This window comes from Heloderma suspectum, chromosome 6 (assembly GCF_057233095.1).
Source record: "Heloderma suspectum isolate Gila_16-S chromosome 6, 16-S_ref, whole genome shotgun sequence".
NCBI classification, from domain to species: domain Eukaryota; kingdom Metazoa; phylum Chordata; class Lepidosauria; order Squamata; family Helodermatidae; genus Heloderma; species Heloderma suspectum.
The window spans coordinates 80,021,950-80,049,939 of NC_139463.1; the positions used below are offsets into that span (position 1 = coordinate 80,021,950).

At 45.4% G+C, this 27,990-nt stretch overlaps 1 protein-coding gene and 1 pseudogene across 1 annotated transcript; one reads left to right on the plus strand and one right to left on the minus strand.

Moving 5' to 3' along the window:
* Positions 1-4,659: 4,659 nt before the first annotated feature.
* Positions 4,660-5,564, plus strand: LOC146341378 (olfactory receptor 6F1-like; annotated as a pseudogene).
* A 4,432-nt stretch (positions 5,565-9,996) lies between these two features.
* On the minus strand, positions 9,997-19,711 carry LOC146341379 (olfactory receptor 6N1-like). Its single transcript, XM_084807404.1, has 2 exons — positions 18,797-19,711; positions 9,997-10,086 (listed from the first exon to the last, which is right to left on the minus strand). The coding sequence occupies exons 1-2, from the start codon at positions 19,709-19,711 to the stop codon at positions 9,997-9,999; spliced, it is 1,005 nt and encodes a 334-aa protein (XP_084663530.1).
* Between the last annotated feature and the right edge of the window lie 8,279 nt (positions 19,712-27,990).

The following is a 27,990-nucleotide window of genomic DNA, read 5'->3' on the forward strand; positions in this document are numbered from 1 at the left end:
TGTAGACCTCATCAGGCAGATCATAAATGCCAAGTTTCACAGTATTAGCTCAACAGGTGTCATTTTTATAAACAGTAGATGTTTGAAGCTTATAATGGTGGAACGTTCTTTGAGACTCACCTTAACTTAGATTCGTTTGCTGTGTACCTCATTGCACTGGTCTCTTTTAATCAAGGGTGTATAGTTTCTAGTGCTGTGCTAAAAATGTCAATTCTTTCATTTTTGGCATTTCATGGGGGTGGGGGCAAAACAGAAACTCTGGCAGAAGAGTTTCTCACCTGGGAGAGGTGAGAATTTTGGAGAATTTTCTCCTTGGTTTCCACTTACCTTTTTAAGTGCAGGTGGTTGTTGAGGGGTCTTCTCTTTATTTCTATTTAAAAACACAACAAAACACCCCCCTGCACTTGCAGGAGACTAGGACTCTTCTCTAGTTTGGAGTTCTTCCTGAATGCCTATTGGAGAGGGCGAGGCCACATGGTCTCTTGAGAGTTCAAACATAAATGCCAGGCTGGAGAACAATCCTGGGCTCCTACAAGTGCAGGGGGTGTTTTTTTTTAAAAAAAAATAGAAAGGAGACCTCTCAAGAATCGCCTACATGTGGAAACCTTGTCTCCGTCCCCAAGGAGAAGATTCTCTGAAATTCTCCCTTTCCCTGAGAAAAAGGCAGAAAAACACTGCCTCTTTTGCAGGAAGAGAAAAAAAAATCCTGAAAAATGGGGGCAGGATTCAGCACAGCACTAATATTTTCCTGCGTTCACCATTTCCATAGAAATAATTGAGGTTGCAATCTTATATCCAGTTTCCCTTAAGTAAGCCCCACAGAACCTAATGGGACCTGCTTTTGAGTAGACACAAATGATAATGTGCTGCAAGTTCATACAGGGAGAGTTCATATGTTTTGAAAGGCACAAATCTAAATATTGCATTTTCAGTACTTTAATCCCATACGTAGCAGCCTCATGGTACTTTTCATTCAGTAAGAAAATGAACATAACCACAAGGGACACATGGCCCACTGGGGAAAGAAAGCTACCTTATATTTTCATATATATACCTAAGAACAACAAGCAGCCCCTGCACATCGCTTGAACATAATAGTCTCAAGAAGGACAAGACTGATCCAAGTGTATCATATGTAGCAGAACATGGACTCTACCTCTCTCACACGCAAGTATGAAGAGGTGTGCTGGAAAATATTTAGAACGAGTAACAGGTTTTCAACAGATTTATTTAGTGTTTATCATTATTGGGGCTGTTATATCCCTTTAACGAGTTTCTCGGGGCAGCTAACAATCAAAGAACAGAATTATGAATGCAAAGAATGCAATGCGTTCCAAGAAGGTCAAGCAGTGACGTCTGCAAAAGGTTCCTTCTTCTCCCTACCAAAAATTGTTCTCACTTTATATTGGAAAGGTGTGATCAAAAGGTGTTCAGCACTAACGAGTGATCGAGTAATAAAGTGGAATATTAGACAGATCTCCCGAGATGCATCTCCCTTTTCTGTCTTGGAAAAGCTTTCTTCACACTTTAGGCTGAGAATTTGAAAGGCAAGCCAGAAGCCATACATTCATAAGTGTGTTGTGTGTTTGGGAATCAAGGGCTGAACATCTGACAATTAAATACCTAGTATGTGTGTGTCAGATGGGGGGTGGGGTGGGGGGAATGCACTCCTTAACTAACTAAACTCTAAGTCAGAATTCCCCTTGATTGTTAAAGAGTTTCCATTGTGTAATTACTGACAGAATATCAGGGAGAAATGCAAATAATTATCACACTGTTGATGATGACACCTTACCTTGGCTATCTATATTATATATAATGAGGAGATCACACACACACACACACACACACACACACACACACACACACATAGAGTTCTCTGGTACATGTGGATTGTATGTTATTATGGCATTTTTGCTAGATCCTTAACATGTTTTAATGGCCTGACTGTTTACGTCTGCTTTTACTGGTTAAGTTGGACTCAGCTCAGAATTTCATAATGAAATCTCACTGCCTTTCTTATTTTATTTCTGGATTTAGGTGCTATGATTTTGTGATTATCTATATTTTGTATTTTAAGAGTATTTGATGGGATTTTGTTCTGGATTACATAGTATTTATTATGGATTATGTTATTGCATCAACTGCCTTGAGAGGGTTATATTGCCAGCCCTTAAGGAGGTATACAAACATTTAACATAAAATACGATGCTTTTTTTGATAGGTTGTATCCAGACTATGGCTGCAATCCTATACACACTTAACTGGGATCCAATTGAACTGAGTGGGGTTTACTTCCAAATACATGTGTACAGGATTGCACATGAAATTAGTTGCACTTCAGCTGGATCCAACCCAGCATTGCTAAACAATGTTAAACTGCGTTCTTGTGATGGACCGTAGTAATGAGCTGAGCTACGCTAAACAAGATTTAAAAAGAGAAAGTATCTGAAGGCGAGCACTGGCAAAACAGCAACAACTAAAAACAGCAGGGGGTGGCCCTTCCCCATGCTAGTCCTCTTGTCAACAAAATACCACGTCTTGGCAAGCAGAGCTTCAGAGGCAGCCTACCTGTAAATATCTGCTGCTTACAGCAGTACAACAGAGGAAGGTTTTTATCTTCATGCCATGAGCTTCTCAAAGGACTCTGTCTGGCTATTACTAGAAACAGAATGCTGGACTAGATGGGCTGTTGGTCTGATCTAGCAAAGTGAAAGTGATGTTCTCGTATATCTCTTATGTATTATGGGCTTGCATATTTCCTTGAGGGCATGGTAGCTTGAATCTGCAGCCATGTATGGACTCCACATTCTTGCCCAATGAAAGCAATACCTGCCCTCTGTTTTAGTTCCCCTCTACTCAGGACTGGCTAGGCCTCATCTGGAGTGCTGTGTCCAGTTCTGGGCACCACACTTTAAGGAGGATGCAGACAAGCTGAAGAGAGTTCAGAGGAGGGCAACTAAGATGATCAGAAGACTGGAAACAAAGGCCTATGAGGAGAGTCTGAAAGAACTGGGCATGTTTAGCCTTGGGACTGTTGGGAAGAGAAGACTGAGGGGAGATAGGGTAGCACTCTTTAAGCCCTTGAAAGGTTGTCACAGAGAGGGAGGCCAGGATCTCTTCTCGGTCATCCTAGACTGCAGGACACCGAATAATGGGCTCAAGTTACAGGAAGCCAGATTCTGTCCGAACCTCTGGAAAAAAAACCTGACTCTTAGAGCAAGACAACAATGGGACCAATTACCTGGGGAGGTGGTGGGCTCTCCCACAGTGGAGGCATTCAAGATGAAGCTGGACAGCCATTTGTCAGGGATGCTTTGACTTGGATTCCTGCACGGAGCAGGGGGTTGGACTTGATGGTCTTATACGCCCCTTCCAGCCCTATTATTCTATGATTCTATGACGCCAGTGGTTATGCTGTGACTGAGAAGAGAGAATTGAGCATAAATTTTAAAAGCTGGTGCAAATACCAGACATTCTTGTCCAGGGTTGGAGCATATGTTCTCTGCTGAGTTCCAGGGAAGAAAGATGCAGAGGAGGATTGAGTGAGAGATGCTCACAGGCAAATGGGAGAGTCTAACCTCAAACAACACAGTCAGCAGAACACATGGTTCAGATATTTATGTGCTGCACTGATGTCTCACTTCAGACTGAAGGTGGAGGGATCAGATCATTAAATGTGCCTGGAAAAAATGTGTGCAATCTCTTTGCCGATGGGAAATAATAGCTACATTTCTACATGCATGACATTATTTTTTATGGGAAACCATTCAAACATGTGATTGTCTCAGTCATCACCAATCTACAGTGATTCAGTCCACCAGCCCTGAAACATGTCATCCTATTGAACATGTAGCTCAGCTATAAAAGAGACTGCCAATGTAACAAATGAGTGATGCCAGCCAGCTACACAGTTTCCCATGTTTCACACGATGCTGTTGACTCTTCCTATTGTCTGAAGAGGATCTGGTCGTGGGACATATTCTGTTACATACAAACATCTAAATATTAGAAAGCCAATACTAGGAGAAGTTTATGCTGTATAAAACTTACAGTATAGATAGAAATATGTATCACCCACATACATTTTGAGGTGATACATGCAGATGGGGAACTACAGCTAGGGTTGAAAGAATCAACGAGGCTCAAGGTTATCAAAGTTCTCCAGTTTCCACCTTGAAGTGAGTGAAGTTCACCTCATTCTCATTCCTGAATGTCATTGTTGTTGATTAAATAGGAAAACTGCACAATTGGGTGCACATTTCTTTTTTAAAAAGAAAGAAAAAAGTATGCACCCAAATGTGTACTTTCCCTCTATTCACTAAGACCTGAAAATGCATATTTTCCCTCAAATGCACATTTTTATAGTGTGCATTTTTCTAATGAACACATTTTTCAAACATGATTGCAAGCTCAGAATATGCAAGATTTGCAACAAAATATACAGAATTTGACCAAAAAATGTGCTCATGTGCATGTTTGATGTTGCTGCTGTTTAATGAATTGAAACAAAATTCTTGTACTTCCCTATGTACAGCACATACTCACTGAGGACTCACTACATGAATAGTTTCTAAGTCTTAAATGGCAAGACTTTAAATGATCTCTCACACCATGCCAATTTCTCTCTTGATAGAAGAGAAGACTGAATGGAGAAATCAAACATTCATCACCGAATTTATCCTCTTGGGGTTTGGGGATTTTCAAGAACTACAGATTCTGGTCTTCTTCGTGTTTTTAGAGATCTACATGTTTACCGTGGCAGGTAACATCCTCATCATTGCCCTGATCGTAGCTGATCATCAACTTCACACCCCGATGTATTTCTTCCTAGGGAATTTATCTTGCTTGGAGATCTGCTACACTTCTACCATCCTGCCCAAGGTCCTTGCCAGCTTCATGACTGGAAACAGAACTATTTCAATTTGGGGATGCACTGTGCAATTTTACATCTTTGCTTCTCTGGCTAGTGTCAGTATTTAGCAATATGCGAACCACTACACTATGCAACAACTATGAAAGAGAGTCTGTGTTTTAGCCTGGCAGGTGTGTCTTGGATTAATGGGTTTCTGGCCATGTCTGTAATGTTGTACTTAATGTCAAGATTAACATTCTGTGGCCCCAATGTAATTGACCACTTCTTCTGTGATCTTACACCTATCGTGAGGATTGCCTGCAATGAAACACAGAAAATGGAACTGATGGCTTCAATCTTCTCTACATTGTTCACTTTGCCCCCATTTTTGTTAACACTGACATCATACGTCTTTATTATATCCACCATCTTGAAAATCCCATCCACTGCTGGAAAGAATAAGGCATTCTCAACTTGCTCTTCCCATCTCATAGTTGTTACCATATTCTATGGGACCTTAATCATAGTGTATGTACTGCCGAAGCACAAGACACTGAGTACCCTAAACAAAGTTTGTTCTGGGTTTTATACTGTACTAACTCCCTTAGTTAATCCCCTGATCTACAGTCTGAGAAATAAGGAGGTCAAACATGCCCTGAAGAAATCTATTCAGGGAGGTATTTCTTTCATAAGGACTCAGAGAGTGTAAGGCAATGCTTTGAAGGAAGTGGCATGCACTACAATCTCTGCTTCCATGACAGAACTAGTTGCTCTTTCTGTTGACCTCTGACTCAAATACTCTTGATGTTAGTAAGTAAGTGGCTTCAACGTTACCAGCAGTACTCAAGGGCATGATCCTATGAATGTTAAGACAGAAGAAAAGTCCTACAATTCCCAGCATGTCCCAGCCAGCCATAGGATAAGATTGTGCCCTAAGTATCTTTTCTTATCACCCTTCCTTCCATCTTGTCTGAACTATGTGGATATTTGGCAGCCTCCAGAGTCTGAGGCTGCCAAGTATCCTAATGCAGGCCATTGGAGCACAGAGGCAACCTCCTCTCAACAGCAAAAACAATCTCATTGTATGGCTGCATAAGTCAGTGCTTCTTCTCTTTCTGCCTTGGAGTGCCAGTGTTCCTACTCTTGGCTCTCATGTCCTTTGATCGCTCTGTAGCAATATGTAATCCACTACACTATTCTTCTGTCATGAATTTCAGGCTCTGTACTAGGCTCGTCTTTTCTTGCTGGTTTTTAGGATTTGTTTTTTGATCTGGCCTGTGATTGCTATATCAAAACTGCCATTCTGTGGATCTAATATCATTAACCATTTCTTCTGTGATATTGAACCACTCCTCGCTCTCTCTTGTTCCAGCACACACTTCATTGAGCTTTCTGATTTTATGATACCTATACTCGTATTTCTGGGATCATTGGTACTGGCAGCCATATCCTACATTTCTGTCATCACCATGGTGCTGAAGATCCCATCAAGCACTAGGAAGCAGAAGGCTGTCTCCACCTGTAGTGCCCACATCATTGTGGCTTCCATACTATGGAAGTGCCATATTCAAGTATCTGAGGCCATCAAAGACACCATCTCTGGATCTCAAGAAAGCTGTGAGCATCTTGACAGCTGTAGTAACCCCTGTGCTCAATCCTTTTTATCTACACACTGAGAAATGAAAAGGGCGGTGAAAGAGGCTCTGAGAGACTTACTCAAAGGAAGTGTGCATTTAAATCTACAAACATTAAATAAATACATAAATACACTTTCTTCTATTTCTTTTGCAAAACCTGCCATATTTGGGTTTGTTGAGGACGCATGCCTTTCATTGATGTTTCACTGACGGTGAAGTCCTGAGCAATGGCTCAAAAGTTCATAGGGTTTCCCTGCCCCATGAAAGCCTATGGCAGAACTGCTGACAAAGTTATCTCAGGCATACCCAGTTCCACTCTGAAGCTAGAATGCTGCCAATACTTCAGTGTTCCTGCCAGCGCTGTGACAGTGGGGAAGGGGTAGCAGGACATTCTCAACTGAGATAAGAGTGAGGTGATTTTGAAGGGAGAGGGAGTGACTAGATGTACACTACTGCTTTATAGCAGTATTGAAGTGCATTGGGAACTGTTGGGGCACATTACACATTTGATGTACCACTTGTGTAGTGATCTTGCTTGCTTTATATTCCACATTATCCAATATACCACAGCAAATGTCATTGTGTGTCCTACAAGGTACAAATGTGCAAGAGGGATATAGCGTTGCCATGATGGGATTTTAATGATATGACAAAAGGTGTAGATCTCAGTGATTGATAGATCACTGATGAAGATGGAATAGGGACGGAGAGGGGAAAAAAATGTATCCTGAAATCTTGTGTACCCTTACTCTGAAGCCCTGCTGAACATAGACATATCTATTCATTTACATACATACACCCAGGTAATAATGTGTGTGTGTTTCAGAATCATTCAGAATCATTATTTATTTGTTTGTTTGTTTGTTTGATCGATTGATTCATTAGCCACTATTGTATCAGTATTGTGCCAGGGCTAATACTTTTAAGGATCTGTGATAAAGTGGATTAAGGATCTGTGATAAAGAGTCTGGCAAATGCAGAGGTAATATGCATAAGAGGGACCATCTGCCTAGGCAGTGCAGGAAGAAGAATCGCTTGTTGTTTTTGGCTGTTACTGTTAAGATGGCTTATGGTCATCAAGGGGCTCTCGGCCTTCACTGTCTTATGCTCAAATAAAGAGTGCCTCTCCCCCACTGTGGATCCCCCTGTGTGGAGCCAGGTAAGGGATTCGTACATCCCTATACTCAAGGCAGTTTAAAATCGGACGAACTACAGAGAGATATAACCTTGGTTGAAACTATAATAAAACAAAGACATTTAATTAAAACACAGTTTAATGCACAGAAATGCAGAATACAAATTACACCCACCCAACAGACAAGCACACATGCTAAAAGCCTGCTTGGACAAAATGGATTTGCATGCTGGTGGAAGGACGGCAGAAAGGGATCCAACCTAGCATTCCTTGGCAGAAAGTTCCATAACCTGACAGCAGCCACCAAGAAGCACCTCTCTCAGGTCACCACCAAACAAGCCTTTGAAGGCAGTGTTACCAAGAGATAGGGATGTTAGAGAATTCCTCCATGGATCCCAGGGGGGCCGAATTCCAGTGAATTCGGCCCCCCGGAATCCGTGGTGGAATGGAGCAACCCACACCCACCACCCCGCAAAAGCCCCCAGGAATGGAGTGTACCTGGTGGCGGCTCCGGCTGCAGCTTCAGTTCCCGCGGTGGCTCCAGCGGCGGCGGCTCCAGCTGCTGCCGGGCTGCTGTGGACACAAATGGCGTCCTGAGTAGGGGACACCATTTGCGTCCCTATGGTAGCCCGTGATAGGCTACATAAATATTTATATTTATATTTAAATATTTATGTAGCCTATCATAGCTAAAGCGGGGACACAAATGGCGTTCCCTACGCCATTTGCGTTCCCGTTTTCTCCATGATAGGCTACGTAAATATTTACGTAGCCTATGACAGCAAAGTGGGAATGCAAATGGCATGGGGGATGCCATTTCCATCCCTGCTTTAGCCGTGATAGGCTAAATAAATCTTTAAGTAGCCTATCACAGGGCAGCGTAGGGACACAAATGGCATCCCCTACACAGGACGCCATTTGCGTCTGCACCAGCCCGGCAGTGGCTGGAGGCCCCACTGTGGGTTGTCCCAGCCGGCAGCTCCATGGCCTGGCCACGGAGCAGAGCCAGCCAAGTAGGACTTCGGGGGGAGGAACGGATTGCCTCCCCCCGTCGAGGATTCTGCGGAGCCACCGGCCGGCTCTGCCAGCAGCCGGACATCTGGCTGCTGGCTAGCAGGGACGCAAATGGCGGCTGCTGTAGCTGCCGCTGTTTGTGTACCTGTATCCAGCCTTGATAGGCTACGTAAAGACTTACATAGCCTGTCACGTCTGGGTTAAAAAAAAAACACGTGCGCAAATGGTGGCTGCTACGGCCGCTGCCATTTGCGTTCCTTATTTTTGGCCATCTTAGTCTACATAAATATTTACGTAGACTAAGACCGCAAAAATAAGGGGAAACGCAAATAGCGTAGCGGGCGCTATTTGCGTCCCTTTTTGATTCACCGTTTTAGCCTATGTAAATATTTACGTAGGCTAAAACGGTGAATCAAAAAGGGACGCAAATAGCGCCCGCTACGCTATTTGCATTCCCCTTTATTTTTTTCGTCATAGTCTACGTAAATATTTACGTAGACTAAGATGGCCAAAAATGAGGAACGTAAATGGCGGCTGCCGTAGCCGCCACCATTTGCATACACGTTTTTTTTTTTTTTTTACCCAGAGCCCTCTGCGGCCAGAAATCCGGCTGTGGACGGCTCTGGCCTGGGCCTGGCCGGCTGCTCTGTGGAGCTGTCGTGGAACACAGTCGGCCATGGAGGATTCTGGGGGGGAGGAATGGATCGCCTCCCCCCGTCGAGGATTCCGGGGGGAGGGATGGAATGCCTCCCCTGCACCATCAAAATAATCCACAGAAAGGTAAGTGACTTTTGTACATCCGTGGCAGAATTCTCTGACATCCCTAGTGAAGTGCAGGGACGCAAATGGCATCTGCTACGCCAGACACCATTTGCGGATGAAGACCGGCCGCAGCCGGAAGTCCGGCTGCGGCTGGCCCTGGGCGGCAGCTCTGTGGACTCACCATGGAGCAGAGCCGGCTGGGGAGGATATTGGGGGGACAACTGGATTGCCTGCCCCCCACAGACCCTGCAGTGGAACCAGGTAAGTAGGGTTCATACACCCCTAACCCAGCCCCAAGCAATACAAGGCTTTAAAGGTCATAACCAGCACTTTGAATTGTCCCTGGAAAAAGATCAGTAGCCAGTGAAGCTGTCTTAACAAGGGAGACACATGCTCCCTGTAACTGTATTCTGGAGCAGCTGAAGTTTCCAAACCATTTTCAAAGGCAGCCCCACATAAACCATGTCACAGTAGGCCAAACGAGATGTAACTAAGGCCTGTGTGACCATGGATGTATCAGGCATCTCTAATTTCTAGTGCATTGGGTGTGATCCCTCCTTCTTGTCTTCCCTTTGAGGAAAGCTGGCTTGCATTCATGGAAGCAACACAGGCACTTCTTTCTTGACTACTTGTGATGCACTCAGTTCCTCTAGAGGAGTTAACTGACTGTAATAGGCCTTGGACTGATGGGAAGACAAAGAGGATCAGAAAGAGGAAGTCTGGCCACAGTTTTTCCCACTAGTTGACCAAGGGAAGGCTGCACAAAGTGGCGGGGCTCCCACCCAAATATTGGAAGAAGAAGAAGAAGAAGAAGAAGAAGAAGAAGAAGAAGAAGAAGAAATTACACACTTTCACACACACAATATAAAAGAGGGTAAGAATAGAAGGCTACACTTTGTAGAGGATAGTCCTCCTGAAAATAAGTTGATTTGTGAAAGATACATCCCCTTGGGTTCAAATAACCCACTCTTGAAACTGAAGAATGGGGCGTGTTTAAATTCCTAGAGTTTCAGCGAGGAAAAATCATTTTAAAACAGACTGCAATGGCTCTTTTGCCTTGGCATAGCTAAGACCTAAGCAGACAGACTCTGGGGAGCCGGAGCAAAAAGGTGGTGGAGCAGGATGGCAGAACAATAGTATCCAGTGACTCTTAGCAGCTCTGTCTCTGTGTAATAGAACCAACAGGAGCTACTGGGTCTATCTAAGCTTGTCCAGGGTGAGCGAAGGAGATACCTGGCTCTGGGTAGTTATGGAACTCTAAAATGTACCTGTTCTGGGAAGTAGGTTGGAATCCTGTGAGGATTGGGTAGGCCAGGATACCAATTAATTTCAGTCACATGATCACCGACACCATGTCACTGAATCAACAAGCACCAGTTGGGGAAATTGGCACACTGATGGCTCAGACCTAGGAGCTCTTATACTATTGAAACAAAGGTTTCAAAGACATAATGGGTGTCCGATTTGGCATGACAAAGAGACAAAGAGATTGGGGGGGGGGATTCCCAGATTGGGTGAATAGCCATTCCAGGCTGAAAACAAAAGGTTAGGATAATTCTTGGCCACCATCATCATGAATGCCAAAAGGGATGATCTGAGATGCACAAACTAATCAAGAGAGTGCTGAGCCTGCGGTGATTCAAAATTGTGACCTTTCCAAAAACACTGGCCAATTCCTAATCTTGCACCTGGACCAGTGATTCAATCATGCATGAGGAGATCAGGGCTGGCATATGTTTGCATAATTAGATTAGAAAGTTTGCCTGACTTGGTCACCTGGGGCTTTTCCATATGCACAGTTTTGATTGCTAACTTGGCCCTTTATATTTCATCTGAAGAAATGCAGGCAAGATCATTTTGCCCTGTCAGTTTCCCCACCTTTGCTGAGCTTTACTCAGGCAAGCGTCTCTTAAAGTGACCATGTCAAATGCTCTGGGAGCCTGAAGTGCCTGCCCTGCCTCTCAGCAGCAAGCTAGGGATGTATCATGTATGAGAAATTCATTTCAGTTCATTTTTGATCAGGATTTTAGTAGGGATGTCAGAGAATTTTGCCACGAATCTCAGGGAGGCTGAATGCCAGCACATTCGGCCCACCGAAATCGGTGGTGAAACGGTCTGCCCCCCCACCCCCCCTGGGACGGGACTTACCTTGGGTGAATCTCCCTGGCGGCGGCGGCGGCTCCGGGGGTGGTTCAGTGGCGGTTCGGCGGCGGCGGCTGCTGCTGCGGCTGGTCTTCCAACCGGCTGCCGCCTCCGCCATTTCCAAGTTAAAAAAAAAAAAACTGTGATAGGCTACGTAAAGATTAAGGATGGACAAAAGTCCCTTACCTGGTCCCGCAGCTTGCTTCGCGGTGGGGGGGAGGCGCTCCATTTCTCCCCCCGAAGTTCTTGGCGGGGGGGAGGCGCCCCACCCCCCCGGCCGAAATTCAGGCCAGGGGGGAGGCGCCCCATCCCTCACTGCCGAAATTCAGGCCGGGGGGGAGCGCCCCATCTCCCTGGCCGCAAAATAAAAAAAATAAATTAAGAAAAAAAAACGTGATAGGCTATGTAACGAATTACATAGCCTATCACAGCGAGATTTTCAAAGTCAGCCATGATAGGCTACGTAAATCTTTACGTAGCCTATCACGGCTGACTTTGAAAAAAAAAAAAAAAGCATGTACGCACATGGCGGCGCCCATGGGCGCTGCCATTTGCGTTCCTTATTTAGGCACAGGTAGTCTACGTAAAGATTTACGTAGACTACGGCGAAAATAAGGGCAACACTATTGCGTTGCCCTTATTTTCGCCGTAGTCTACGTAAATCTTTACATAGACTACCCGTGCCCAAATAAGGAATGCACATGCGCTTTTTTTTTTTCAAAGGCAGTCGTGATACGCTACGTAAAGATTTACATAGCCTATCACGGCTGAGTTTGAAAATCTAGCCGTGATAAGCTACATAAATCGTTATGTAGCCTATCACATTTTTTGTTTTGTTTTGTTTTACTTTATGGGAAAATGGCGGCGGCAGCAGCCGGTCGGAAGACCAGCTTCCGTCCCTGCCCCCGCCGAACCGCTGCCGGGACCCACCGCCGAGAGGGACATTCGACAGAGGTAAGTCCCATCCCGGGGGGGGCGGGGGGGCGGAGAATTTCCCCACCAATTTTGGGGGGCCGAATGCGTTGGCATTCGGCCTCCCAGAGATTCGTGGAGAAATTCTCCACCATCCCTAGTAAACATTTACGTAGCCTATCACGGCTAGATTTTAAAAAAATACCGTGATAGGCTACATAAATGTTTACGTAGCCTATCACTGCTGAGTTAAAAAAAAACAAAAAAACCCGTGCGTATTCAAATGGTGGCACCCATGGGCACTGCCATTTGTGTTCCTTATTTTGGCACGTCTAGTCTACATAAACATTTACGTAGACTACGGCGAAAATAAGGGGAACGCAAACAGCATTCCCCTTATTGTCGACGTAGTCTACGTAAATGTTTACGTAGACTAGATGTGCCAAAATAAGGAATGCAAATGGCGGTGCCCATGGGCGCTGCCATTTGCATACACGCGGTTGTTGTTGTTTTTTAACTCAGCCGTGATAGGCTATGTAAACATTTACGTAGCCTATCACGGCTGACTGCAGGGATGCAAACGGCGGCGGCTACAGTTGCCGCCATTTGCAGACCCAGCCGGCAGGATTCACAGCGGAAGGGATGGGGCACCTCCCCCCCAGCCAGAATTTGGAGAGAGCCTCCCCCACACTGCGAATCAAATTTCGCCACAGGTAAGTGACTTTCGTACATCCCTAGATTTTAGGGATGTCAGAGAATTCCGCGATGGATCTCGCTGAGGCCGAATGCCAGTGCATTCAGCCCCCCGAAATCCATCGTGGAATGGCCTGCCACCCCCCCTGCCCCCTGCAGACCCCCCCCCCCGGGACGAGACTTACCTGGGGCAGATGTTCTGGATAGCGGTGGCTCCAGCGGTGGCTTCACCGGCGGCGGCTGGTCTTCCACCGGGTGCTGCTGCCGCCATTTGCAGTCTGTGTTTTTTTCTCTTTTTTTCCCCATAGATGTGATAGGCTATGTAAAGACTTACATAGCCTCTCGTGTCTGAGTTAAAAAAAAAAAAAATCCGTACGCTAATGGCGGCTATGGTACCGTCCACCCCGCTGCACGACTGACTCCCTGGCCGAGGTGCTTGAGGTGGTCTCGGATGTGCGTGTACAGTCCCCTAACTTACTGGTGTCGGGGGACTTCAACGTACATTCGGAGGCCATCCTCACAGGAGCACCTTGGGACTTCATGGAGACCATGGCCTCCTGGGAGCTGCACCATATTCTAACTGGGCCCACCCATGTAGCCGGTCATGCACTAGACCTTGTGTTTGTTTCTGGAGAAGCGGGGAGTGATCTGGAAGTCGGGGGTATATCCACCACCCCCTTTTCATGGTCAGATCACTATCTGGTGACGTTGGATTTCTCGGTTCCACAACCCCTCCGCAGGGGTGGAGGACCCATTAAAATGGTCTGCCCCAGGCGTCTTATGGATCCAAATGGATTCCTGAACGCGCTTGGGGATTCTCTGGGGCATGCCAACGGCCACTCGGTCGAGACCCTGGTGGGTGGCTGCAATGCCACAATCACTGGGCATTAGATCGGGTGGCTCCGAAACGCCCTCTCCCCCTGAACAGGGCTCGGACTGCACCATGGTTCAATCTGCGGTTACGAGCTCTGAAACAGGAGGTGAGACGGCTAGAGCGCCGGTGGCGGAAGTCTCGCTCCAAAGATGATCAGACACGGGCTAGAGCTGTATTTTCAGCCTATCACGTGGCGGTGAAGGCAGCAAAAAAGGAATATTATGCTGCCTCCATCGCATCTGCAGAGTGCTGTCCCAGGAGGCTGTTCCAAGTGGTCCGGAGCCTGGTCGGTCCTGTGGCTCCGGAACCACTGGAGCATTCTAAGGCCTCCTGTGAGGCTTTGGCAAGGCACTTTGCAGATAAAATTGATCAGATTAGGTGTGTTACTCTGCACGCTGTGGATACAGTTAGTGAGCAAGAGGCGGCCTGTGGCAAACCAGTTTTGTGGGATCGGTTCCAGCTTCTTCCTCCTGATGAAGTGGACAAGGTGCTTTCATCTGCAAGGCCGACCACCTGCTTACTTGATCCTTGCCCATCTTGGCTCATTATGAGCTGCAGAGAGAGACTGGGTGAGGGGATCAAGGCGGTGGTGAACGCCTCCCTTGAGGAGGGAGTGATGCCATCAGCCCTCAAGGAGGCAGTGATAAGACCGCTCTTAAAGAAGCCCTCCTTGGATCCTCAAGTTTTGAACAACTTTCGCCCAGTCTCAAATCTGCCATTTTGGGGCAAGGTGATTGAGCGGGTGGTGGCGGTGCAGTTGAAGGCACACTTGGAAGAAACTGATTATCTAGACCCATTTCAGTCGGGCTTCAGGCCTGGGCATGGGACAGAAACGGCCTTGGTCGCCTTGGTGGATGATATGAGGAGGGCTCTGGATAGGGGTGAATGCTCCTTCCTTGTTCTCCTCGACCTCTCAGCGGCTTTTGATACCGTTGACCACGGTATCCTCCTGGACCGCCTGGAGGGGTTGGGCATTGGAGACACTGTATTGCGGTGGTTCCGGTCCTTCCTCTCCGGCAGGTACCAGAGGGTAGCACTGGGAGAGGAGGTTTCGGACCCATGGCCACTTACTTGTGGGGTGCCACAGGGTTCCATCCTCTCCCTGATGCTATTTAACATCTATGTGAAGCTGCTGGGGGCTATCATCAGGAGGTTTTGGGTGCAGTGTCATCAATATGCGGATGACACGCAGCTCTACCTCTCATTCAAATCTTCACCAAGGTTGGCCATAGAATCCCTGTCCAAATGTCTGGAGACGGTGAGTGGCTGGATGGGGAGGAATAAGCTGAAGCTGAACCCTGACAAGACCGAGGTACTTTTGGTGGGAGACAAGAGGAGGCTGGGGGATGTTGACCTGGTGTTAAATGGGGTACGGCTACCCTTGAAAGACCAGGTCCGCAGCCTGGGGGTCATTTTGGACTCCCAGCTGTCCATGGAGGCTCAGGTGTCAGCTGTGAGCCGGACAGCGCTGTATCAACTCCATCTGATACGGCGGCTGTGCCCCTTCCTTCCCGACCATCTGCTCCCATCGGTAGTACATGCCCTGGTCTCCTCTCATTTAGACTACTGTAATGCGCTCTACATGGGGTTACCCTTGAAGACGGTTCAGAAGCTGCAGCTGGTACAGAACGCGGCGGCTCGCCTGATTAAAGGCAGCCGCCGGCGAGATCACATCACTCCAGTGCTGAAGGAGTTGCACTGGTTACCAGTTGTTTTCCGGGCCAAATTCTAGGTGTTAGGTTTTGACCTTGAAAACCCTATATGGTTCCGGCCCAGCCTATCTTAAGGAGTGCCTCCAGCAACACCAGACAGGCCGCTTAACAAGATCAGCCTCAGATGGCCTTCTCTCTGTCCCATCAGCCAGGACAGCTAGACTGGTGGGGACGAGGGAGAGGGCCTTTTCTTTGGTGGCCCCCACTCTGTGGAACTCCCTCCCTAGGGAACTCCGTCATGCCCCCTCTTTAATGAGCTTCCGTCGTGCATTAAATACGTGGTTGTTCAGGCAGGCATTTGGGGTGGGTTAGGGTATTTAAAAAAAAAATTTATGGTAGAATTTTATTGTTTTAAATGGTTTTATGGTGTGTTTTACATCGCCCAGAGTGGCTGGGTGACCAGCCAGATGGGCGATTAATAAATTTAATAATAAATAAATAAATAAATAAATAAATTTGCCTTCCTTATTTATCGCCATCTTAGTCTACGTCAATATTTACATAGACTAAGACGAAGAAAAGAAAGGGGAACGCAAATAGCACCCACTACGCTATTTGCGTTCCCTTTTCTTTTCTTCATCTTAGTCTACGTAAATATTGACATAGACTAAGACGGTGAAAAATAAGGAAAGCAAATGGCAGCAGCCATAGGTGCTGCCATTTGTGTACGCATTTTTTTTTTTTATACCCAGAACCCTCCACGGCCAGAAATCCGGCTGTGGACGGCCATGGCCTGGGCCTGGCCGGCTGCTCCACGGAGCTGCCACGGAGCACAGTCGGCCATCGAGGATTCCAGGGGAGAGGACTGGATCGCCTCCCCCCCATTGAGGATTCCAGGGGGAGGGATGGAATGCTTCCCACCCCACCATGAACAGAATCCACGAAAAGGTAAGTCACTTTCGTACATCCCTACAGGATTTACCCATTTCACACCCTCTGGACTGAAAATGGATTTGGCTGCAATCTCTGGTCAAAGTCCGTACATTTCTGAGCTTGCAATGAGATTTCCGGGCCAAAAAAATGTGTTTGACAGTATGCAGAAATTTGAAAAATATGCATTAAAAAAATCTTTACATTTGAAAAATGTGCACAAAATATGCTTTAATAAATGATAGAAGATATGTACTTTTCAAAGATGCACACATCTGATGCATACATTTGGAAAAAATACACACAGAAATGGATGTTCATTCTTCTTTTCCTCCCCCCCACCTTTTTTCCAGTTTTTCTTAATATACAGACACAGACTTGTATATATCCATAGAAATGAATACATATTAAATGCATATACATGAAAATACAACTTTCTAGGAATTATAGATAAGCTTCAACCAAAGTGGACAAGCTGTCCAATTGAGTATCCATGGATTTTCATGCAAGAAGAAGAAAAAACATACAAAGCTTGGAAGCTTGTAAACAAAGCTTAGAATCTGATACGAACTCGCTTAAGAATGAGTGTGAAGATGGAATTTGGAGAACGTCGGCGAGCTTGAGTTCTGTTGATTTGCACATTCCTACAGCCTGCTGATGAAAATGTTTTAGTGTTCAGTGATGAGACTCAATTTGTAACCCAATTATTTTTTGAGCTGAGTAGGGGTTTTTACCTTTACACTCCGGGAGAGAGCGGAGGACAGGCAGGCCTGGCGTGCTATGGTCCATGGCGTCATGAGGAGTCGGACACGACTTAACGACAACAACAAGGGTTTTTTACTCTTCTTCTTCTTCTACTACTACTACTTCTTCCAATATAGGGGTGGGAGCCCCACCACTTTGTGCAGCCTTCCCTTGGTCAACTAGTAGGGGTGTACGAAGCCCTGCTTACCTGGCTCCGCCGGGTTCCGCAGGTGGGGGGAGGCTGTCAGGGTGGAAACTGAGCCCAGAGAGCCTCAGAGCAGTTCGGATTCTGAGGAGGAACAGCAATCCATGGGAGAGGGGGGCCAGCTCATCCCTCACAGGCTCAGCACCTGGCAGAGATTCCTCCTGCCAGCATTCCTAAGATAGATAGTGACCCTGGCAGTGAGGGAGTACAGGAGGGGGGCTTCTTGGATGCTCGACGCAGACGCAAATAGCGACGAGCGATGGAAGGTGCGGAAAGGAGGTGTAGCGCCCATTTGGCGCACAAGCAATGGCCGCCTCCTGTGGACCCAAGGGAAAGAGGGAGGATCTCTCCCTAGCCATAAGTTCTGAGTCTTCAAGTGACTCTCTTTCAAACAGGGATCAACTGCCTATTTGAAGCTTAGGCCACTCTGCTGTTCCTAGCTTTAGTCACTGGTGATTAGCCTCTGAAAGAGTCATTAAGTTGTAAAAGGATTAAAGCTTTGAAAAGAAATCCTTTCATCTGTGTCTTGAGTTGGCGATTGGAATCTACTGAGAGAGGCCGCCAAGGTGCTCCTGACAGAGGCGATCTGTTCCTCCCCCTGGAATATGAAGATCTTTTGCAAATTTCTGTTAATTCTTATGAAAAACAAACGGAAATTATAAATGCTCATCCATCGGCACTGGCCATATTTGATAGGCACAGCAGTTCCCAATGTGGAGAGGACAATGATGTACCTGTCTGCCATATTGCTGTTAAAGATGAGGAGTCTATCAGAAAAAAAAAAATGAGGTGGCAACTCAAATAGGAACTAACATGGTTTAATACACAGGGTTTCAAACACAGTCTTTTAAGAGCAAAGCACTCAAAACCCTGAGCCTGGATGAATGAATCTGCCAATTTTGTTTTATCCCCTCCTTCACTACCTATATTTATATCTATACTCCACATACTCCACTCAAGTTCTTTTTGTCATGAATATAGAGAACTTCGTGAATTTCGGTAAGATCTTCTCAAAACTGAACTGAACTAAAACCCTGACTCATCCCTAGTTTCCACATCACTAATGTGGTTGATATTTCCCATTCCCATTCGCTATCTAGGTGTCTGGTTGGACACAATAGCTGGACCGGGAGGTCTATGTTGCCTGTTAGACTGTATACCTTAAATCTACTACACTAATAAATTAGACAGCCAGCTAAGACTAATTTGGATCTTGATGAAAAGATGCCTCTATGGAATACTTTCCTAAGGGCTTCTTTTACTTCTCTGTTTCTCAGGCTGTATATGAGAGGATTGACCACTGGGGTCAAGATAGTGTAACAAAGAGAGAAGACTTTGTCCAAGTCCCCTAGAGTACTGCTCTTTGGGAGCTGATACACGATAATTATGCTTCCATAGAAAACAGTGACTACAATGAGGTGAGAAGAGCAGGTGGAGAAGGCCTTCTGTCTCCCCGTGGTGGATGGGATCCTCAAGACAGTGACTATGATACAAACATAGGATGACAAGGTCAGTAGAAATGGAGGCAGGGTGAATGTAAAGGAGAGGAGGAATGTTAGTAAAGCAATTATGGAAGGGTCGCTGCACAGAAGCTTTACCAAAGGGATAAAATCACAAAAGAAATGGTCAATTTTATTGGGGCCACAGAAAGCAGACCGCAGAAACAAAGTCGTTATTAGGGAGCTTCCTAGAAATCCACTCACCCAAGACCCTATCGCTAGTGAGAGACATCTTCTGTTATTCATATGGGTTCTATAATGCAGTGGTCTACATATGGCTACATATCGATCATAAGACATCACTGATAAAAGGCAACATTCTGCCCCTATCAGGAAGCCAAAGAAAAAGAATTGTATAAAGCACCCACTGAAAGAAATAGTGCCCTCTAGAGAGAGGGTAGTGACTAGCATTTTGGGCAGTATGTTTGAGATGTACCAAATCTCCACACAGGACAGGTTCCCCAGAAAGAAGTACATGGGAGTATGAAGGTGCCAATCAAACAGTACTAACATAACAATGAGGAGATTCCCCATCATGGCTGCAACATAGATAAGTAGGAGTACCAGGAATACAAGGACGTGCAGCTCAGAGAAATGCCCAAATCCCAGGAGGATAAATTCAGTGACCACTGTTGTATTTCTTAGCCCAGTGTTCATCTTTGTTCCATCCACAGAACACAGGCAATGTCCCAATGTATAGGGGTTTTATTTAAAAAACAAAACAAAAAAAGTTAGTCTTTCCACCAGCACAATCATCAAATGCATATCTGAAGCCAATTCTGAATGCAGGAGTCATGTTACTGCTCTCTCTTTGCATTGATTCACATGGTCATATTCATCCCTTCATGAATGCAGCATCAAGTAGTAACTTGCTTGTGTGAATGAGACATTACAGATGGAGTAGCACAGCCCAAACTTCCATATCACTCAGTATCAGCTCAAACACAATCCTTTTCAAGGGAACCTATAAAGATGTGACACATCAAGAGATTAGAAGTCAAATGCTGTACATGCTTATGTATATAATACTGCCCCCTCCTAATTCAAAATAAACAGCAGGCTTCATGTCAGCTAGATCCCTGTGGGCTCTGACCTGTCACATCTCAAAGGAGATGGGCTAAATGAAGTTCAGCAAGTGTCCAGATTTTGGCATATCAACCCAGAAAATTAGTATCTCAGGTTCTCAACTATGATCATCATCATCATCTTCATCATCATCATCATCATCATCATCATCAGGACAAAGTTATATCCTAGATATTGAAGTATATGGAGTGTCTGGTATGATGGGCACATCTTGAGATGTCTGTTACAATGCATACATCACTGGAAGTCAGGATATATGCAGAAGAGGAAATGGTTGTCATAACAGATTTGAGAATTCTATCAGACATTTCTGAAGTAGTCTGGTCCATCCAGGCACATTGAGTTAGTTGCAGCAAGTTCCCACTTCAATCGGTGAGATGGGGAGTTTCCATTCCTCATTCAATTTGAATTCAGTTTAGGGATGGCGGAGAATTTCTCCCCAAAACTTCGGGGGGCCGAGCGCCAACGTGTTTGGCCCCCCGAACAAGTTTCGGGGAGAAATTCTCCGCATCCCCCCCGCACTCCCCTGGGATGGGACTTACCTTTGGTGAATGTCCCTCCCGGCGGCGGGTCCGGCCGGTGGTTCGGTGGGTATTCGTGCGGGGCGGGAGTGGCAGCCGGTCTTTCGACCGGCTGCCGCCGCCACCATTGCAATAAAAGAAAAAAAAAACGCCCCCGTGATAGGCTACGTGACGATTAACGTAGCCTATCACGGATAGATCTGCAAAGTCAGCCGTGATAGGCTACGTAAATCGTCACGTAGCCTATCACGGGTGACTTAAAAAAAAAAAAAAGGGTCTGCGGATAATGGCGGCCCCCATAGGGAGCCGCCATTCCCATTCCTTATTTGGTCACTGTAGTCTACATAAATCTTTACGTAGACTGCGGCGAAAATAAGGGCAACGCAAATAGCGTTGCCCTTATTTTCGCCGCAGCCTACGTAAAGATTTACGTAGACTACAGCGACCAAATAAGGAATGGGAATGGCGGCTCCCTATGGGGGCCGCCATTAGCATATGCGCTTTTTTTTTTTTTAAAGTCACCCGTGATAGGCTATGTGACGATTAACGTAGCCTATCACGGCTGACTTTGCAGATCTAGCTGTGATAGGCTACGTTAATCGTCACGTAGCCTATCACGGGGGCGTTTTTTTTTTTAAAAAAAAAACTTTGGAGTTTGCGGCCGGGCGAGGCGGGAAGCCTCCTCCCCGGCCTGAATTTCAGCCGGGAGAGGCGGGAAGCCTCCCCCCCGGCCTGAATTTCGCGGGGGGAGCAGTGAAGCGCCTCCCCCCCACCGCGAACAAGCTTCGACAACAGGTAAGTGACTTTCGTCCACCCCTAATTCAGTTTGCATTTCAATGTAGACATGCTGAATTTCATTCTTTTGAACCTCTATGCCAAATGAAATGCAGTTATCCTCCCAAATTTGCACTTCTTTGAAACTTGCAGTAGAGGTATGAAATCAAAAAATGGTAAAAGAATGTGCCTATTAAGAGGGAAAAAACCTTTCAAAAATGCATTGTAGTAGAAAAAATCCCCCCCATATACATTAGCCAACAATGCATACAAAAATGCATGTCTTATGAGAAATGAGCACCAAAAATGTGTATGAATTCTCATGTAAACCTTTGAAAATTATCAAATTTCAGGATGAATCAAACTTAAGATTGGAAAAATTAGAGACTGAGAGAAACCAACATTGATGGGTTTGTCCATCCTAAGTGGGACACATCATGATTAACTTTTCACATTGCCTTCAGTGCAGACTATATGCAACTAATGTATTCTGAATCCAACTCATTATTATGATTATTATTATCTTCTTCTTCTTCTTCTTCTTCTTCTTCTTCTTCTTCTTCTTCTTCTTCTTCTTCTTCTTCTTCTTCTTCTTTTTTCCCCCCAACCCAGAAGGACATCACTTCCACTCACTGTTTAAGAGATGCCCCCAAAGGCTGGGCCTATAGACACTGCACCAGCATATATGTTTCAGAATTTCCTCATCTCCACCTATAATATACATGAGAGAGTCAGAGACAGAGACAGACAGAGACAGAGGGAATGAGACAGAGGGAGAGATCTACAGCTCTAGACTTCAGAAGGCTTTCTCTAAAGGTGGCACAAGCCCTATAAGTGCAACCTGGGTACCCCACCTTTGCTACTTTTTTTGTTTGTTTGTTTTGAAACAGTCCACTAGTATGCACAGTATCTGAAGTTCTGGCATGTTATGCCTGTCTCCTTGCCTAAACAATAACAATGGATAATTTCAATAGCAGCTCCCTACTGCTCAATGGAAGGACAGATACTGAAGCTGAAGCTCAAATATTATGGCCATGTAATGCAAAGAAAAAAGTCACTGGAAAAGACCCTGATGCCAGGAAAGATTGAAGGCAAAAGGAGAAGGGGACAGCAGAGGATGAGATGGCTAGATGGAGGAAGAAGTGTTTGAGTCTCCTTTTTTTCTTTCTGCTATTGGTGTTACTTTTCCCAACCCCATCTTCCTTATTTTTCCACAGTCTAGTCATGAATTATTCAACAGACCAACAGTTCCAGATTATTCAAAATAGGTTTATGCCTCAGGTCTTCCTGAGATCTGAAGAACTGTGAACTATGTGTACCTGGCTAAGAGCTTGAAGTGTGCAGCCTGGAGTCCTGGACTGATCACACATTTCGCTGTCATATAACTGAAATTATATTGTAGAAGTGTCACCAGCAGACAATCAAGGATGATTAACAGTTTTAATTCATTGCTTAAAACAAACCCTACTTAATAATAATAATAATAATAATAACAATAATAATAATGCATTAAAAACAGGTTATCCACATATCCTCAAAGAATCAGTGGGAACTTACCATGAAATTCTGTCCCAGCCTGTCTGTGAGGTTTTGTAGAAGTGTGCCATCCACGTGAGATTAAGGACAGGATCAAAATCTAAAGTCCTATAAAAATGCTGTGGTTATGACAAACATAAGTAATTCTGGGACTGCTTCTGAGTTGGCAATATATAGGTTGAGACATTTTATCCCTTTTACTATTCTTATCTCTGTCTGTCTGTCTGTCTGTCTGTCTACCTATCTTGCCCCCCCCCCAATCTCTAAGGAATGAAAAAAAAACACAAAACTTTTTAATGGATGTGGATGTGCCTTTGAAGACTTCCAAGCTCCTTGGTAGTCAGAAAGTTATCTAGGAGATTGCATCCAGAGAGGAAGAATGCCTTTCTGCAATGAGACATGAACAGAACATGTATTTCATGAGATCCTCCCGGGAATGTTCTTCTACAGCAACGTTAGGCCAATGACTTCAAAGCTATTTGTACACACCTTGGAGAGAAATTCTGGATCAAACTCAATATTGGTCAACATCCTTAAACCAAGAAATGTCTTTCACTGTTCTACAAAGGGATAAATCCAAATGTATACCTTCTTCAGCTAGAAATTGCTGATTTCTTTGGAGATTTCTAGAAGTTGCTGGACTCCTCTTGAAAATTAAATAATGTATTATTGCTTTGTTTTTAAACCCACTAGTTCATTTGCATTTGACTGAAGCCCTGAACATTACTGATATGTTTGCATTTCCATGCTCCACAACTCCAGTCTTCACACCAATAAACACACAGATACCCTCTCCCAGCTCTGCAGCAGTAGTGTACAGAATATTAGGGTAGACCCAGAATCAACATGAATCTTTAGCTGTTGAGCAAGTGAAATGCCTAGATGAGACTGGGTGGAAATGTTATTGAGGGACATGACATCAATCTTCTGATAAAATCTAATTTTTGCTAGAGTTAGTCCTCTGCTATGGTTAGAGTGTTCGAAGCAAAATGTGGAGGGGAAACCACACCATCGATTTTCTGTGGGATGAAGTGCAACATTAGGGTGGGGTGCAAAACCCACTGGCCCCTGATGTGGTGCTCTTCCCAGTGGCACTTGAGGGATGTGGCAGGCAGCCATGTTTTTACTCAGAATCCTCTCTGCGAGCCGGACTACATCATCACACAGCCTCATTTACAAGGGCTGTTCGTGGAGGAGCACCAAGTTAATGGCCAGTGAGTTTCAGCGCCACCAACCCGCCATTATCCCCTTTTTAATGGCCCTTGAATGGGACTTCTAAGTTGGGAAGGTCATTTGTAGCCATCCCTAGTATACAGCCCATGTAATTGCTCCTGTTTTATTTTATTTACATACATACATACATACATACATACATGCATACATTGCTCCTTCATCCCCAAAGATGTTCCCTTAACAGTGTACATAGAATTATATTAAAAGAATACAATATAACAACAGTAAAATTAGACAGATACCTAGAAACCATGACAGCAGCACACCAAAAATCAATATATCAAACTAAAATAAAATTTACAATTTTAAAAGTTCAAAATTGCCCTCAAAAGTTTTGGCAAAACAGGAACATTTGGCTGAATTTGGCACTGATTTTTTTTTTTTAATGGTGCCGATCGTATCTCCTTCAGAAGGGCATTCCAAAGTTGGGGAACCACTTCCCTGCACAAGGGTAGATGGAGAATGGGGGGCCCTGCACACACCATTGAGTGGGTCTTGGGTATTGTGTTGCACCCACCCCTGAAACAAGGAGAGGCCAGGAGGCAATGTGCGGACACATGCAGCATCCGTGCAGCAGTCAGCATGGGGGTTAAGTGGCAGAGTATAAAAAGCCACCCTACCCTGCCCTGCCTTACACTGTCCCACTCTAACTACTTTTGGGGGCTGGCCTGCCCTTTAGTATTCAATGAAGGTTTTTCTGGTCACTTGGGGCCACACATAATTGCAAGTGTTTCCAGGGCCAAGTAGGGATATTTTTCCTGTCACCTGATTGGTCATGGTGGCAGGGTTCTTCATCTACTCCGTACTGGCCCTGTTGGGGAATATTAGGGGGTTGGATAAGTTGTGCAAGCATGGTTGTGCAAGCATAATGTGCAATCACTTGAACAACTGGTTGCGCAACTGCGCTCATGTAAATGCAACTTTAGTTGGATTCTCCTTTTGCGCATAGTTTGGGACCTAGTTTATGCTAGTACAATATCGTTTGAGCTAGCGGAATGATGCAGTTCGATCCTGACCAGTTGAACAAGGAAGCAAGCATGCCCAGTGCTGCTGGACCTGGTGGTAGCATTCTGCCAACACCGACTTGTGAGTAGGGATGGCAGAGAATTCCGCCACGGATTCCAGTGAGGCCGGATTCTAAAGATTCTAAATATTTACCTAGGCTAGAATGGTGAAAAATAAAGGAACGCAAATAGCGCCCACTACGCTATTTGCATTCCCTTTTTTTTCACTGTTTTATCTTACATAAATATTTACGTAAGATAAATCGGCGAAAAATAGGGAATGGAAATGGCGGCTGCCGTAGCCACCGCCATTTGCGTACGCTGGGATTTGGGGGGGGGGTTAGCCGTGAATTCTTCGTAAATTCTTATGTAGCCTATCATGGCTGTCTGGCTGGACGCAAATGGCGGCCGCTACGATGGCTGCCATTTGCATCCACAGCAGCCCATCCGTGGCTGGAAATCCAGCTGCGGACGGCCCTGGCCAGCTGCTCTGTGGCCTGGCCGCAGAACGGAGCCGGCCTTTGAGGATTCCGGGGGGGAGGACCGGATCGCCTCCCCCCGTCAAGGTTTCCAGGGGGAGGGACGGAGTGCCCCCCCACCGCAAAAGATTCCACGAAAAGGTAAGTGAGTTTTGTACATCCCTACTTGTGAGAGGGGAAGGGGAGGTATTAACTTGACAAGGAGGGTCAACTCCTTGACAAGGAGGAGGGTGTTGTGTGCTGATGCAGCATTCTCTAAACACCCCGGAGAGTGAAGGGATTGCTGGCATTGCAGAGCAAGTAAAAAAGGCAAGGCAAGCTCTGGTAGAAAGATGCAACATACGAGGCTTAAGTGGTCATTAACTTGGGCAGGATGGTCTTTTGAGACCAGCAGTGTGGGTGGAGCTGACTCCATCTCAAAGGACAGTGTTTAGGGCAGCATTCCTCAACATGGTGCCCTCCAGATATTTTGCACTACAACTCTCTTCAGCCCCATCCAGTAGGTCCAATGGTGCCAGATGATGGGGCTTGTGTAGTCCAAGATATCTGGAGGGCACTGAATTGGGGAAGGTTGGTGTAGGGTGTTCCTGATGACGTTGTAGATTTAAATTAAATGGCACTAGCTATGATATTTAGAAAATAGGGACGGATACTTATTAAAGAACCAAACCAAGTTATTTCACTAAAAATGCTTGTGTGTGGTAATGCCATTGGATGTCACACACTGCAGCAGGGCAGCTCACTACCCAGTTTGTCCATCAGTTGCTGAAGAATTTTGGCAATAGGCTTCAGAGCCCAAAGATCTGCACTGAAAATAGGTTGTCAGCAACCAGTCTGGTTTAAAAATAAAAATAAAAATCGACATAAACCTGCATTAGGACACACACATGAACAAGGTTACCACATGCATAAATTTTACTTTTGATCCTCAACCCTGCTTCAGAGGACAACTACGTCCCACCTCCAAGCATACACACTCCAAAACAATGCAGAGGAAAGAAGTGATGGGACATGGTTTGCACAAATTAGTTGGGTGATCAGACAGCATCAAGAGTGCCTGGACTAGCAAGAATCTGGAAGCAAGTATTCTGATGGTGTTCAAGAAGGAAGGATGAGGCAAGGAATGACAGCATCAACATTCCAGTGATTGCCATATGGTAAGTGTGTCAACAGTCACAGCAGTATATATCCCAGGTTATATCTTGGGCCTTCATGTAATAAAGGTGCGGCACACACCATCCACAAGAAAGTTGCCATGATATCCTGATCATGCAGAGGCCCTGTTAACATGATTCTTTGAGTTGGACACATCATGTAAATGGTTGCTCTGTACATGATTGGGTGTAAGCATAGAGATCCCAGCTCCTAATCCCTGCCATCTGTATGGTGGAAGAGAAGGAGCCATACCACTCCTCTGTTAAGCAAAGGTCCCAGGTAATTTACCAGATTGTACCAGATGTCTATGAGCAGAGGAAAGGTGTAGAAATAACATTCAAGCTAAAATGAAACCTCCATGTTGAGAGGTAGTGTACCTTTGCATGCTAGATACCAAAGATAAGTAAAAAGGGAAGACTAGCATATTAGCACTTTGATTGTAACCTCCCAAGTATCTTGCTGGCTGTTGGGTGATTTTTGCTGGCACACACACACTTCCTTTGCTTTTTTATTATATTACTTTTCTCTCTCCCTCTCTCTTTTCACATGGCTTGCTGTAGCATATCTTTCTCTTATCATTACCATGTCAGTTCCAGGTTCCTTGCACTTTAACTGAAGGTATAATTCTCATTCTGTTAGGGATGTCAGAGAATTCTGCCACGGATCTCGGTGAGGCCGAACGTCAGTGCATTCGTCCCTCTGAAATCCATGGTGGAACGAAGCCCCCTGCCCCCCCACCCCGCGAAATGGGCCTGGAATGGAGCACCTACCTGCTGCCGTCCACGCTGCATTGCAAATGGCAGCCGTGTCTGCTGCCGTAGCCGCCGCCATTTGCGTTTGCTGTTTTTTGTTTTGTTTTTTCTGTGATAGCATACATAAGTATTTATGTAGCCTATCACGGCAAAACTAACGGAACGCAAATGGTGGCGTAAAATATTTACTTAGCCTATCATGGAAAAAAACACACAAAAAAACAGAGAATGAAAAAAACAGCGAATGAAAAAAACAGCCGCTGCAAATGGCAGCGGCTACGGCAGCCGCCATTTGCGTTCCCTTTTTTTTGCCATGCAATAGGCTATGTAAATATTTACATAGTCTATTATAACAAAAGAGGGGTGCAAATGGTGTAGTGGCCACCATTTGTATTT